The 15,539-nt window shown below is 32.4% G+C and overlaps 2 protein-coding genes across 2 annotated transcripts; one reads left to right on the forward strand and one right to left on the reverse strand.

Annotated features, from left to right (window-relative positions):
• Positions 1-1,902: 1,902 nt before the first annotated feature.
• Positions 1,903-3,210, forward strand: LOC149379696 (LOB domain-containing protein 12-like). Its single transcript, XM_089604331.1, has 2 exons — positions 1,903-2,142; positions 2,730-3,210. The coding sequence occupies exons 1-2, from the start codon at positions 1,978-1,980 to the stop codon at positions 3,174-3,176; spliced, it is 612 nt and encodes a 203-aa protein (XP_089460457.1). The 5' UTR covers positions 1,903-1,977; the 3' UTR covers positions 3,177-3,210.
• A 7,427-nt stretch (positions 3,211-10,637) lies between these two features.
• On the reverse strand, positions 10,638-15,422 carry LOC149379697 (cytosolic endo-beta-N-acetylglucosaminidase 1-like). Its single transcript, XM_089604327.1, has 11 exons — positions 15,037-15,422; positions 14,809-14,946; positions 14,060-14,169; positions 13,858-13,969; positions 13,665-13,772; positions 12,952-13,064; positions 12,751-12,832; positions 12,543-12,623; positions 11,859-11,905; positions 11,535-11,670; positions 10,638-11,434 (listed from the first exon to the last, which is right to left on the reverse strand). The coding sequence occupies exons 1-11, from the start codon at positions 15,370-15,372 to the stop codon at positions 10,778-10,780; spliced, it is 1,920 nt and encodes a 639-aa protein (XP_089460453.1). The 5' UTR covers positions 15,373-15,422; the 3' UTR covers positions 10,638-10,777.
• Positions 15,423-15,539: the final 117 nt, after the last annotated feature.

Genomic DNA, 15,539 nt, shown 5'->3' on the forward strand with positions numbered 1-15,539 from the left:
GACACGATCATTTTTCTTTTACTATATATTAGGGTAGCAAAAACATAATTAGGGTATGAAAAATCTCTCCCGATATGACAAACGTGGAAGCCATGCAGAGTATTTATTGCGGTTTTTTTACTGCGATCAACTATATATATGTACCGTGTGATCTGGTTTTTCTCTCTTATTTTTTTTTGGGGGGAAATCAAATACGAGTACTAATTAGAAGTCTACAGGCTACATATAAGGTATATTTAAACTTGGATTAACCCAATCAGAGCAATACATTATGTCTTTGCTGAGCGAGCTACCCCATAGAGATAGGGTACATGTAATTATTAAAGTCGCTCTAATTACGGAATTATTTGTATTAATGTGAGATTTCATATATGAAACAACCGTAACATGGTGTTGGGTGAATATATTTTAGACATCTAATATCAAAGGTACGCATTTTATTTTCTTTCCTTGGTGGCGCTTTTATGGAATACATGAGATTTAAGCTTGCTCATTATTAGGTCATTTTCAAAGGGCATTTCATTCTCTTCTCTGTCCAACTTGCATAGTGGACTAAAATTATTTCTATATCACATATACTCTAATTCAATCTGAGTCGACTAGTTTGGATCAGCTCGGTTACCTCTACCATAAAATGTTATAAACAGGACTCTCGGATCGACTATAAAGAGAAACACACGGGTTCATAAATTAGTAGTTAAAAACCCTTGAAATAGATTACATGAAAATTAGTCGAACAAATATAAAAAAAAAAAAGTGACCAAGAACGCATAAAATAATCGTCTAATCCACGACCAATGATTATCATACCGAAAATCGTACAAAACTAACGTATTTGATGACTATTAACAAGTAACCGCTCGTAGGTCTGAACAACCCACAGTAAAAGAAATCATATGCTGTAAAAGAAAAATCAAAGACAAAGAGCGAAAATGTTTAGACACACTCCACATCTATCGTCAACAATTCCTAAATTTTTTTTTTCTGTAATTAGATTCATAATTTGTCGAAGAGATAATCAGACGTAATAAATTGTTGTTGTGTCGGGATTTTTACTCGGCATATTAAGTTTTCGTCAGAACAACTCGTATTTTGTCATCAATAATATCAGAAAAATTAAAATGAAAAAGTGAACAATGTGCAATTAGTAATTTGTTTTATCATCTAGTGATTTTGACTGCAGCTAGAGTTGACAAATCAATTTAACTTGTATGATCATTGATCACATTGGCATGATTATGAATATGACACCCCTAAATGATCAATTAAACTTGTATGATCACAAAAGCCTATTTTATTTCATAATATAACATTGAAACAGTACATTTTCGTTTATTAAAGTGAACCCGAAAAAAACAATAGAACTTGAGTCGTATGTCTGTTTAGTATTAGTCCAATGATTTATCAATTTATATTTTAATTACAACAACAAAAAACGAAGGAACAAATGATAAATAAATAAAAAAACCAAAAATAAATTATGCCCATATCGAAAGCAGAGGCAGTATTTATCTATTTAATTATAATATTATTATATTTGGGCCAGTCTGAGAATAAGGACAAAAAGAATCCCACTTCAAATTGAAGTCCTTCAAAACTCAATGATTATTACGATACCCAAACAGTAGTACTCTCACATGTGAGATGTTGTGTGATATTATAATCAATCTACATCAGAGGCACTTCATCTATATATTTTACTGCAGTCCAATATTTCCCTATATTATAAATTCAAGAAATAATAATATACTTTTATAAACTTCACACTCTAAATAGAAGGCTCACACGTTCTCTCAAGTCCTTCCCAGCTACGATAAATACAGACACTAGTTCCTCTCCGTTCTCTTCAACTTCATTTGCATATTGCCTTACAAAAGTAATCTCTCTCTCTCTCTCTCTCTCTCTCTCTCTAGAAAGTGGCATTTTCTAAAAGTCATATATATCCAAAGAGTTGTTGATATAGATAAATAAATAGAAATGGGAGGATCAACAGGAAACTCACCATGCGCGTCATGCAAGTTACTCCGGCGACGGTGCGCCAAAGACTGCACTTTCGCGCCTTATTTTCCCGCCGACGACCCTCACAAATTTGCCATCGTCCACAAGGTCTTCGGCGCTAGTAACGTCAGCAAAATGTTGCAGGTAAATTTCCTTTTCCTTATATACATGTATTACGTATATATGTAAATTTTTTTTCCTTCTCAATAATAATCATATGCTAACAGCTTTATTAGTTCACTTCACATCTACTCCGGTATTTAACATTTTCATAATTAATTTTTTTTTAATTCATTCTGTAAAACATCGAAAACGCCCAGATATATAATAAGGGAGAAAACCTTTAATTTTTAGTTACAAAAATTTAATTTTGAGATAAAACTTGAGTATGTATATGTATATATTTTAAATATATTATGCAACATTATTTCTGTTCGATTTTCCATACGACATTTGAAAACGGCAAATCAGTTGCTTTTTTCCACACTTAATTTTTCCATTCGATTTTCCATCGGCGTATTGATTTTCCGTAAATTAGTATGCTCGAAATGGCATCGAAAACGACATTTTGAACTTTGATTTTAAGGTGATATTAGAGTCAATACCACAAGAAGCAGCCGGTAAAAATAGGAAGGTCTAATTAAGGTGAAACAAAGGTCTAATTTTTTGCTAACTATATAGTTTAAGTGTCGCGATGATAATTTATAATTTAATAATGTGAAAAATATCAGGAGCTTCCGGTTCATCAGAGAGGGGACGCGGTGAGCAGTTTGGTATATGAAGCGAATGCGAGGCTTAGAGATCCTGTCTACGGCTGCGTCGGAGCAATTTCTTACCTCCAAACCCAAGTCTCCGATCTCCAAATGCAACTTGCCCTCGCGCAAGCCGAGATCCTCTGCATCCAGATGCACCAAGACCCCTCTGCCATCCCCTCATCTCAGCCGTTGATCGTCTCCGATCACGATGATGATCTCGTCAAGCCCTATTTTCTAGGCCACGCCACCACCACCACCACCAACAACCAGCTTGTTCATCATGCTGCTTCTCAGTACCACGGTTTCGCCACGTCATCCTCTCCTGGGATTATTAGTAATGATAATAATGATATTGTAATCCATGACTCTTTCAAGAGAGAGATGAGTAGTGTTTTTGGTGGACATGATCACTTGGTTTCTTAATAATATTAATTAATAAAACTCTCTTTATGGTGACTTTTTCACTTTGTTAATTATGCTTTTTGGTTGTGTTTTGATCTTATGTTATGATTAATTAGTGTTGCTAGCTAGGAGAATAAGTACAAATATGCTTTACTATGTTGCTGCTTAATTATTGACTGCTATCATAATGGTAGAAGATTACTTCTTAATTACCTGTTGACTTTCCTATTCTCTTTCTACTTTTCAATAAGAAAGGTATAGATATATGGTACGAAAAAAATTATTTTATGTAATTTTATGTATTTAGGCGTTATATACTGTGTGCTCAATATATGGCCCAGTTTGGCATTGCTATGCTGCTTTCAGAATTGTTTTTAAAAAGTACTGTCAGAAAAAGTGCTGTTAGATAAAATAATGTACTGTTTGGTTAATCAAAATCAAAAGCAGTTAATTTTCTAAAAAGTTATTGTTTAGTGTTTGGTAAACAGTTTTATTTAATTAGCTTCTAATGTCAAAAAAGACTAAAGTAAATCTAAATAATATTAGGTAAATCTCAATATTAATATAAATAGCAAAAATAAATAATTTAATAATTTTTAAATAATATAAAATAAAATCTCATCTGTCTAGTAAAAAATATCATTAAACGAATAAAAATTACTGTCCCATCAAACTTGCAGCAATTTGATCCCTTAAAATTTTCATCTCTAAAGTTCCCGAATTATCTTGACCTTCTCCATCTTCATTGCCGTCGTGATCATCATCTATAGTAATGTTATCTTCAGTTGTATCTTCAAAATCCAGATCATAATTTGCGTACTTCCTGATAAAGTTATGCAAAGACATTGTTGCGATAACTATTTTTACTTGTTTGCGAAATGGGTAGCTAGGCATATCGCGTAGTACCTTCCACTTTTTCTTCCAAACTCCAAATGTTCTCTCAATCACACTTCTAAGAGAAGAATGCGCATGATTAAATACTTCTTGGTAACCATTTGGTTGTCCACTTGAACGAAATACTGGAAGATGATATCTTTCACCTTTGTATGGTCCTAAAAATCCCTTAATTAATGGATATCCAGCATCAACCAAGTAATATTTACCTATGAAATAAAAATAAATTTCAAAACATAGAAATAATAAATTGTTATTAAAATTCGAAAAAAGTATACTTGATGTGAAACGAACCTGTAGGCGGCTTTGGAAACTTAAGACTAGGATCACGCAAAGCTGTTAAGAATATTCTGGCATCATGAGCCGAACCTTCCCACCCCGCATATACGTAGGTAAATTGCATATCAAAATTACACACTGCCATGATGTTTTGAGTTGGAACTCCTTTTCTTCCAATGAATGGTATTTGAAGAATTTTAAGAATATAAAAAACTTACTCAACTTAGGATTTGAACTAATGACGGTTTCTTAACTTTTTTTTTTAATTATAAATTACGTTTGATATTATTTGACTTCTAGTTTATTTATTTCAACAACTAAATATTATTGAATACTCTACTATCCTTCTTCTTCCCCCATATGCTTCTTCGAAACACTATATTAAAAATAACTAAAAATTTGTATATATTTGTTCATAAAAATTTATAACAATTTAATCATACATCTGTTATATTGAATGAGTGATTAAATTCGTATTATAATTGTATACAACGGTTTATGTAGCTTTTTAATTCAATGAGTCCATCAACGAAATGAAGAACACCCACATCAATATCAACGATTATAGTTGTTTACAATTGTTTATATGAAAGGTAAAAAAATAAGATAAAAACCCAAAAACATAAAACAAACAGATAATTTTTCAAGGAGAGAGAGAGAGAGAGAGAGAGAGAGAGATTATTTGGTTAACTATTTATTTTTTTTTTTAAATCTTCAAATGTTGGCTATTTAATTGCAATAATCAAGCCGAATAACGACTTAATTTGTATAAAAAAAATTTATATGTTTTTGGTTTTTATATTATAAGAAAGAGTATTGAAACCCTAGAAATATGTGAATTAGCTTATTAATTCAAAATATTTATCATTTATTAGGAAATTAGTTCAAATAACTCTTAAAGTCATTGAATCTCCTTAATTTATTATATTTATTTTATGTATAATCGTTTGACTACTGCTATATATTAAAATATGATAGAAAATTTAACTCTTTGTATAGTCACTAAATTTGAAAAACAAAATTGTAAATGCAATTTTCTTATTAAAATTGAAATAATAGGACAAAAGTTAATTGTAAGAAGTGGGGTCAAGTCTATCACCACAAAAAAAAAAAAAAAAAAAAAAAAAAAAAAAAAAAAAAAAAAAAAAAAACTAAATCTCTAGCATGTGACCGTGTGGGAAAAAAGAAAAAAAAAAAGAAAAATACTAAAAGCCTTCTTTAGTTACTTTTCGAACAAATAGAGATTTTATTCTATCAAAAAACGAAATCCTAAAACCAAACGACGCAGACTTAAATTCTTGTTACTTATTTATTTTCGCCGTGAAAAAAAAAAAACACACTTTTGGAGTAATCAGCTATCTTTCACTATATATGTAAATGTAATGAAATGTGATTGTATGATTTTATGAGTATGTGTATATATGTTTTTGATCATCATTAGATTATTATTTTTCATGCTAACTTCCGTATTTATATATTCTATAATAATACGTATGCTCTTCGACGTTTTTAATGCGCCAAATATGCGTTTTCCTTATGAAGCTTTTAAAGTTATTTAACACAAAGATAAAGACAAAAACTTATGGTCCTAATGAGGAGAAGGCTATATAAAACAGTTAGGTATGTAAAGTTTGTCCTAATCTATCCTAAAGTATCGACCGAATATAAAAACCGAAAATAATTCTTTTCCATATGTTTATTTCTTAAATTAACCAACATACTAACATCATTGAAAAACGGATAATTTCGATCTCTCACTTTAGCATTATTTGCAAAAGCGAAAAATCGGTGAAATCAGCTAAATATATGAAATTTTATAATATGTGGTTGTTTGTGTTTATGAATGTTTGTATATTGTGTCCAGTACATAGATCGAAAAACTAAAGAGTTGCTCGCTTTATAATTAAAATGTTATAAGCATGTTTATAGACGTGAATTTAATGAGTGAAGCACTCTCGCACAAACGTTAACATAAGTGTGGTTAATTTGATTTATATAATCTCTCTCCCTAATTAAACATAATTATTTTTGAAAATATTATTCTTGTCTGTAGTTCAGATTTCAGCCATTCTGCTACAGTTCGATTATCTGAAGAATAATGTAGTGTGACAAATTTGCACTTCAACGCGGTGAACATATTTTGTTTTGGAAGCAATTTTTATTTAATTTTAAATGAACCATAAATTTAATTTCGCCAAACCGACTATTTATTTACACAATTTCCCATTATGAATGTTTCTTAGCTATGGTTTTGTCTTCTAGCTCGCCCCATATTCATGAAATTCAATATTAAAATTTATGCTGCGCCTACTGACCTATTAATATGTTTCCATGTCTAAAGTGGACAAAGTCCAATCTTCAAAATATGGAGAAAAAAAAAGTGTATTAGATTGGCACGCCGCCCAAAACAACTTAAGAGGAATAGCTTCTTCTGTATATTTAATGATAATCAAAATATTAATTAAAAAGTTAGCAACAACTTTTTGGAGCTTGTTCACGTGGAACGTAGTGCACGAAAGTGCTCAGCTCAGATTATGAGTATAAAATAAACTTAAATTTTATTATGTTATTGGAACTTTAGTTCTCGCTCCTCTTTAGTTCATGGAAATAAAATTTTGATACTGCCCCAGTATTATTATTGTCGTTCCAGTACTATTAATTTTTTCGGATATTAAATATGTTAAAGTTTTAATTTTTTATTTATTAAACAGTGTCAAAATTAACTGAAATGGACAAATGGAAAAGAAATGTACTATTCGAACGGAATATTTCGATCTTTAGAGGCCAAAATTCTGATTAGATCGCAAAACTTTTCCGTTCATAAATGGTAAATTTATCAAATTTCACATCTTTTAGATACTAGATAGCAAACTACAATTTCTCTCTTTCTTTGTCTCGGAAGAACAATAATGCATTATAAACTAAAAAAAAAGATGTCTATAATATGACATCCTCGTTTTACTTCCCAGTTAAATTTAGCTCGTACCTCCCAACGAAATGTGATGTCATTTAAACAAAAACAATGATGCAATATATATATATATATATATATATATATATATATATTTATAGTACTATGATCATTGTTGATATCGTTTTCAAGCTTCAACAATCACAAAAAAAAAAAAGAATAAAGGTGTTTGATTCGGTTTATTTATTTTCATAGATTTTAAAAACGACGTCGTATGGAAACGAAAGCTAAACTCTGGGCAAAGAACTCAAAGAATAAGAGAGCACAAATGATTGTATTAATCCGATCACAATTACAAATGCTGAGCTCAACAGTTCATAGTTGATTGATGAGCTCAGAAATACAATTGGGAGATAGATAGGGGAGAGAGATGTGCGATTACAGGAAAAAAAAAAACGTGCAAATCTTCTTTGAAAGAGAGAATTTATACTACGGCGAGATGCGCTATCTACAGAGACACGTGCTGGCGACTTCGTCTTTCTTTGCTTCTCCATCTACCACGTCACTGCTTTATTTGAATTACCTTGGTAGAAGTCGTCAACTCTCCAGATTTCAAGGCGAGATCGGATTTCCTGCGCTGACTTCAACCTCGTTGTGATCTCTGGCAAAGGTGCGTTGAATTCGTAAATGAATTTGAGCCAGGCCCAAATGATTTTTTTACGTGTTTGAGTAAGTGAAGAGTAAATGACAGACATTACGTGTCGTTTTATTGAATGGACTTTGCGCTAATTATCGATCTTGACGGCCCAATGTCATTTGATAAAAAAAATTAGCCAAACTCTACCCCACAATATCATCATTCTATTTTTTATAATATATTTTTTCTAAATCCATCTCCCTAATACACTTTAGGTCAAATCATATTCATATATTTGAGAAGGTCGTAAAACGACAAAGAATTTACAAAAGGCAACAAATAACTATGATCAGTTAAAGATTCCTTTTTAGCTTTGTTTAAGTTAGAAGCAATTGCTAGTCAAAGTTTGTAACTACTATTATTATACAAACTTAAACCAAGCTATATATTGTGACTTTGTTGGGACATGTACATTATCCCTGTCTGTATGCATGTAAACTATGTCTTAAAAGTTGAAAGATTATATAATAAAATTCCTTAAATTATTTTGTATTTGGTTTGTTTGTTGTAATTTCCAAAGAGCTATCGCTTTCATTACTACGCATAATTCATCTATCTTTATTCAGTGCGTTTTATATAGTAGTTTTGGTATTTAATTCAGCTTTATTTTTCTATTCCAGTTTGATCACATAATGCCGTATCACAGAAGGAAAATAAATCAGACGTGCTCGAGAGTTCTATATCGGCTTTTGTTCGACTAAAAAAAAAAACAAACGATGATTATTTTAATAAAAATTTATTTTATTTTATGAACCTCATAAGGATTTCTCTTTTGTCCACACACAAATACAAGGGAAAGTTCTAAAAACAACATGGTCGCTTCAGACAATAACAAGATATGGGCAAATATAAATTTTATTATAAATTTGTACAGACAAAAGCTCACGTTTTACAACTGTGTGTCACATATATTTTGTAGTAGATATGCTTTAGTTATATATATTTTCATTATTTGAAACCAATCTTTGTTATTTATTCACATGCATGGCCACGAACACATAAATGCTACAGAATTCCAAGATCGTTGACAACTCGCATTCACATTCCTATAGAGTTTGACCTAGATTGGCTTGGTTCATGAGACAGTAGCTAAATGATATGATTGAATAATAATATTGTTAATTTATTATATTAATATTGAATAGTAGTAATAATAGTATGAGAGGTTTGAGTCAAACTAGCTAAGTTGACAAAATTACACGAACAATAGAAGTAGATACATAATAAGACAAATGCGTTTCCCCAACATAATTCTATATATCATGTACTTAACTTACAAAGTTATTAATAAATAAAATAAATAACATACATATATACCATTAATTCTAGATCTTTGCCTGTTCGTGGAGACAAGAAAGTAGTTTAGTGGGCATAGAAAGCTTTGTTTTGCATTTTGAGGGCTCGAGAAATAATACTTCCAAAACACAAAGTTGATTTTTATTTTGGATTTAAAAGAATATACTCTTCTTTATCATTAATTAATAACTAATGTTCTTAGTCTGGTTTATTTGAAACGACTAAATATTTGTCATCTGTTAGACTACTTTTACCAATGCCAAAAGAAATTGATATATCAATTAGTTAGGGTTCAAATATATATCACCCGTAATTAAAATTAAATCCTGAAATACCCGGTATGTTGTTGGCAGGACCAGCTTAACCTCAAGGGAGGTTAAATCATTGCTTTAAACTCATCCTTGATCATACATATATATATGAAGAAAAAAAATCTTGAAATAAATATATTTTAGACCCAAATTAATACGCTCAAATATAGTCTAAATTATAAATAAATAAAAACCTAAAAAATTAAGTTGGGCTGGGCCTAAAAAATTAAGCCGGGTCCAAAAAATTAAATTGCTTTAGGCAAAAAAAAAAAAAAAAAGGAGGTTAAACCGGACCTGGTTGTTGGTATTCCATCGGTATCTTCGTTAATTAAATTATCGGTATCCGTCGTGGTTATCGATCTTTTGATAATTGGTAGTCGAAAGTCATTTACAAACAAACTGCAATACACATTCTAATATCATGTCGATCGCCTTATCAGTATTGTTAGAACAAGTTACTTGTACATTTAACTTCTATTGACGTGTATATCATTTATATTAATTTAAGCCATTCCTTCCCCGGCCGTGTGAAAAATTTGACATTATTAATTTTAATTTATAATATTGATTTTTATTATATAATTTCTGTATATATATGTTAAAAGACCGTGAAAATTATGTTTGTGATAATCGTTCTCATCAATGAATTTGTAATTGTTTTCTCCAATTTTGAGATAGAGAGAGGCTTCGAAAAATCCCAAAGTCTTGCAAATTTTACTTGCTATTATCATTTATAATATATTAAAATCATTCGCGCGTAGCGCGTTACTAAAACTAGTGTATATATATATATATATATATATATATATATATATTCCCGGTTCCGAAACAAGTAACTTTATACATTTGGCATCTATCAACGTTTATATTATTATAATTTATATTCATTTATGCCATGTCGGATGAGCAAGATTTCCATGTCTCCTCCTTCTCATGACATTATTATGAAATTTAATATTTACTTTTTTTTTGTAAATTTACGACCAAAAAAATTTACGATAACTTATCTCACGGATAATATTGCCCATGTAATTTATTTAATTTTAAGATGTATTTGTGTGATAGCATAATAAATTTTTATGTTTGTTAGCCCCTTAATATTTATTATCTGCTTTTATACCATTGACTAATAATGTCCACCTAAAAAAAAAAGAGTACCACTAGGTAATCGCTCAACTACAATACGAATAGATAATAACATATTAAATTCTCAACACACTTCACTAAACGCAGTCTAGAGATTTCCGGGTTTCTCCAGCCGCAAAGACGGTGAATTTCCAATCTTTTGGACGCTTCCGTCGGCGGCGCAGGGCTGAATGACGAAATCGGCCCTCCCGAGAGGCGCGGCGAACCGGTCCACATAGAACGATCCGACCCGGGCCACTCCCAGAAACTTTGGGCCCGCCCGACCCTCTACCCGCCCATAAACATTGTAACTTGGGAACCAAGAAACCTCGGTTCCTCCAGCTTCCAGAAGCTTCCACTCGATCTTCACGCTCACGAAATCGTCCGCCGCGCCGGTCCACTCGACGTCCTCGCCCCGCACCGCCCACGAGGTGGCGGGCGGGAAAACGAAATCCCCCGCAGTGGCAGCCAAGAAGTGGCCGAGGGCCGCGCGGTACTTCGGTGGACCCTCGCGGCTGCTCCGGTGGACCCCGGCTCCGATTTGGGTCATTTTTCTCCCGCGCATCGTCGAGACTTCGTACTCCTGTAGGACCCACCCGAGAGGAGCGGGGGTGCTTCCGATCTGCTGCGCTTTGATCAGAGCCCCGAACTCGCCCGGGAGGCGATCTGGGCCGTCGGATGAGAGGAGTACGGTCGTGTTTTCTTTGCTGACGGGGTCGCTGAAGACGGAGTATATGTCTAGAAGAGCGTCGTCCTCTAGTTTCACCTGGTTTGATTAAATTAATGTGTGCGTATGTAATTATTTATTGTAATTAACTTAGGAGGGTTAATTAATTGAATTGGTGAAGAGAGGGATGAGTATTTACGGAGTATGAAAATTGGATCGGCGAGTCTCCGATGAGAACGTCTCCGGTGAATAGCTTGACCATTAAGTAATCATTGTGGTCGATATTTCCTTTGAAAATGATGCTACTTCCTCCACTGTATGAACTTTCCTTGTTACTGCATTTCAACAATTTTATGACAAAATTATCATTTAATTGTTACTCGGATTATTTGAATATTTCGGTGAAGATTAAGCATATAAAATAAAAGTGACAAATATTGCCTTTTTTTTTTATAATTAAAAACCAGGAGAAGAAAATATTTTACTAAGAAATGAGTATTTGATAAGCAACCGTGGAACTTACTCTATGTAGACTTGCATGGGACTATCAGGCGCGAACTTCATAAACGGCTGCAACGACAATAAATATGGGAACGACATTATTGTTGTTTTAGAAAACGACAATGAAGGTAGAGACACTTGGACGGAAAATGGCATCAATTGTTCCAAATGTTTTTTTATTTTTTTTATTTTTTATTTTTATAGTGATGTCCATTCTCATTCATACCCCACATTTATTTATAAGTAGAGATTGAATTTTGGTATTAACAAATTTAAAGAGTGGCATAAAATTTTCACCATATAAAAAAAATGTAAATCCCTCCAAAACCCATACTTAGAGGGGTAATAATTTTCATTTTAACTTTGGCTTTTTGAAGAAAATAGTCCCATGATTTTTATGATTACGCTATGTTGGTCCCTAACCGTTTTTGGAGCATTTGGCACATATTTATTTTGCACATTTTCGGTCATTTTCGAAGAAATTATTATTCATGAAATTCAACACGTAAACAACTTATAACATATATAAAAACTGAAATAGCTTAATTTTAATTTCCGAAGGTATATTTAAAATCAAATAATTCTCTGATAATCTAAAACTGTTTAGCTGTTTAGGTAATGAATTTCAAAAAATTAATTAATGTATTTCGAAATGGACCAAAAATGCTACACAAATTAAATGAGTGGCTGAGGGACATGAACGTACCTGAACGCCTTGGCAAGAAATGTTATTCCAGGGAATATCAGAAATTTCCTTTCCGTCAACAGAAAAATGGTAACCATTGCCCTAATAAAAAAAACAATTTGGAAGAACATTTTGGAATTAAAATATGGCCAGATTGGTCAAAAGGAAGGCTCTTATTATTATTTATTTATTTACTAGTGAATAAATAAAAGTTCCAAATCCAATTAACCTGATCAAAATTTGAATAAAATGGCAGAGCTCTAATACACTCCCGTGCGACTCCCCAAGATCCCTCCACAAGACCCCACCAACTGTAAATTCAAAACCAAGTAAGAAACTGATGTTCTACAAGGGATAAAATATAATAAAAATTATTTGAAGAATTATAATGAGCAACATATATTTGTAAAGAAAGCGGAGAAATATTTACATAGCTTTAGCGGTTTGGCGATTAGGCGGTTGGTTAGTCTCATAGACCCAACCCGGTGCAAACAATGCGGCAGAAACATCCACTTTTTTCAGCAAATCTACAGCAACGTTTGTCTGTCATTTGTTTCATGAACAAATGTTTGCTTAGTAAGATTATATGATGTTAATAGTTAATTAACGTGTCACACTCCCAACATGATGTAAATAAATATCAATAATTCATTTATATCAATGCTGAAAATTGAAGAAATTTGCGTAATATTAAAGTCTAGTCAAGTTGATGTAAAAAAATATTTCATTGATATGTACGTATAATCTAGATCATAATTGTAGTAAATTTAGTCCATACGCGTATTTACAAAATACAAAAAGATTTTGTTGACATCAGCATAGACAGAGGAGGTGGCAAAGGCGTCGTCATGCGTGATATAATTTTAATTTTAATTAATCGTTGTTAATGATAAATACACTACATAAATAAAAACAAATTAGAAATGATGGATTTGCAAAATAGTCTTTAAGTTTTGATTTTTCAAAATAGAAAAAATTAGTAAATTGCTTGACACTATTACTAATTTTAGAAAAATATTATAATTTATTAGTTTTAATTAATTAGTAGCTAGGACACTCTTTATTTAATTTTTAAAAATTTGTACCTATTGATTGGCTATTGTAAATTGAGATCATTTGTGAGTGATTCATAGATATACATACATTCCATTGTCCACCTCCAAATGTGCCCCTTCCAAACGCGTCGATTCCCATATAAACGTCGTACCTTCTGTCTCCGGCCTCTACCGCTGAGAGTTCTGGAAAATGTGCCTGATACAAGTTCCGTAAAATTAATATGTTATATGCACAAATAAAATGAAGAAATAAAATACCAAGGATTGTAATGATCACATACTGCCCATGTGTAGTTTACGAAAATGCCATCGCAGAGATCGAAGAAAGGTTTGTTCTTCTCATTGAGTCGATTTTGCCATATAAGTTGGCCGTCGATTGTTATACTATCATACCTACATTTGATTAAACATACACGTAATTAGTAATTACTAATTACTTAAAACAAACTATCGAATACGTAATTGTAATTGAATTCTCTTGACCATATGACTAAAGAGCCAGGAACTTCTGTGTGCATCATATGCGTCAAGTGGCTCACGAACTCTTTAAGAATCGGAATCTTGCTTTGCTCTAGCGAAACCTCCATATTCAGCTGCAAAACCGTTTCCTTGGTTAACAAGTCTCACTCTCTCCGTCTAGATCTAATAATTTGGATATGGATTTTAAAAAATTGATTAGCTTTTTTCTTGAAAACAAGTTTTAAAAGTAGATTTGTATTTTAAAGAACTAGATCACTGAATTTACCGTTTCAAAACTAGGCACACCATTTTAGATAACCGGATAACTGAAATATGATTTTTGGAGGTTATTTGATGCATGAATTTCAAAAGTTGAAAAGGTTTATATTCGAACATTAAAACACTCGAAACCGAACCGATTCAGCTTCACAACTAAATTATAAGTTCTAGCTAACTAGCCAATTGAAACCAATAGATCTGCAAAATAACAAAGGTTTGTCTAACATAAATGAAATAGTCAAATTTACGAATATATATGCATGAAACAGGCGTCCATAATTTAATTTGTGACCATCCAAATAAATTTTAAATAGCGATAAATTTTTTAAATACCGAGGTCAATATTTTTATTGCCAGTATAAAAAAAAATAGACACCGTAGATTTAGCTATTTTGTTAATAAATAAAAAAATTATAACTTAAGCTACATTTATAACTAATCAATCAGTTTCAAACCACTTATAACTACATATATATATTCAAATTAAATTATACCAGCCATCCATCGAAACCGAGAACCGCGGCGAGCTCCGTCAAGCGGTTGGCGTACATGTGAGCTGAATCTATTGTGGATAACATCTCATTGGCAATCTTTTGTCCTTCTTCCCATTCAACAATGAAAGTCCCCAAAACCTACAAAATATATTCCATCGCCAAAAATGAAGAAAATATTTACCACAAAAAAAAAAGCTTGAGTTGACTTAAATGTATGTAAAGTATTACCTTAACGCCGTGAGAATGTGCTGTGTTGGTCCAGCAAGGAGGTGGTAAAGTGACAAGGCTGTGAGCGAAGTAGACGAAAACGTCGATGAGATACCAGTGAGTGATATCGTAGGCCTCGGGGTTCGTCCCTCCCTGGACCCACTTATCGTCGCCGTACCCGCCGGCCATGTCGTGACAGACCAATAATCGACGCCTGTCAGGCAACGAAGAAGAAGAAGGAGAGAGAGGGACAGAGGCTTTGTTGAATGGGAAGTGGAATGATTTGAAATAGGCTCTCGACTCGAGGTCTTCGAGCGTTTTGATCGGAAAAGAGATCGGAACCGACGGCTGAGACATTGTTGACGCTTTGTGTTTGTTTGTCTTCGGAGCGGATGAGAAGCTGAGGTTTATGGTTTGCTTTGATGTTTTATAGGGGGGAAGTGACGTGGTAATCTTTCTTGCAAGATACTAATGTTTACTCTGATGGAAGTGCGAAATTAAACTTAATATGCCACGTGTAGGAA

Source organism: Urtica dioica, chromosome 12 (assembly GCF_054948205.1).
Source record: "Urtica dioica subsp. dioica isolate 48M chromosome 12, U.dioica_male_clone48M_v1_H2, whole genome shotgun sequence".
NCBI lineage: Eukaryota > Viridiplantae > Streptophyta > Magnoliopsida > Rosales > Urticaceae > Urtica > Urtica dioica.

Coding starts and splice junctions, on each gene's coding strand:
- LOC149379696 (XM_089604331.1), top strand. CDS start 1,978: ATGGGAGGATCAACAGGAAACTCACCATGCGCGTCATGCAAGTTACTC. Junction 2,143..2,729: donor ACGTCAGCAAAATGTTGCAG/GTAAATTTCCTT, acceptor GAAAAATATCAG/GAGCTTCCGGTTCATCAGAG.
- LOC149379697 (XM_089604327.1), bottom strand. CDS start 15,372: ATGTCTCAGCCGTCGGTTCCGATCTCTTTTCCGATCAAAACGCTCGAA. Junction 13,970..14,059: donor CCTGGCTCTTTAGTCATATG/GTCAAGAGAATT, acceptor AATCAAATGTAG/GTATGATAGTATAACAATCG. Junction 11,671..11,858: donor CCCATGCAAGTCTACATAGA/GTAAGTTCCACG, acceptor GTTGAAATGCAG/TAACAAGGAAAGTTCATACA.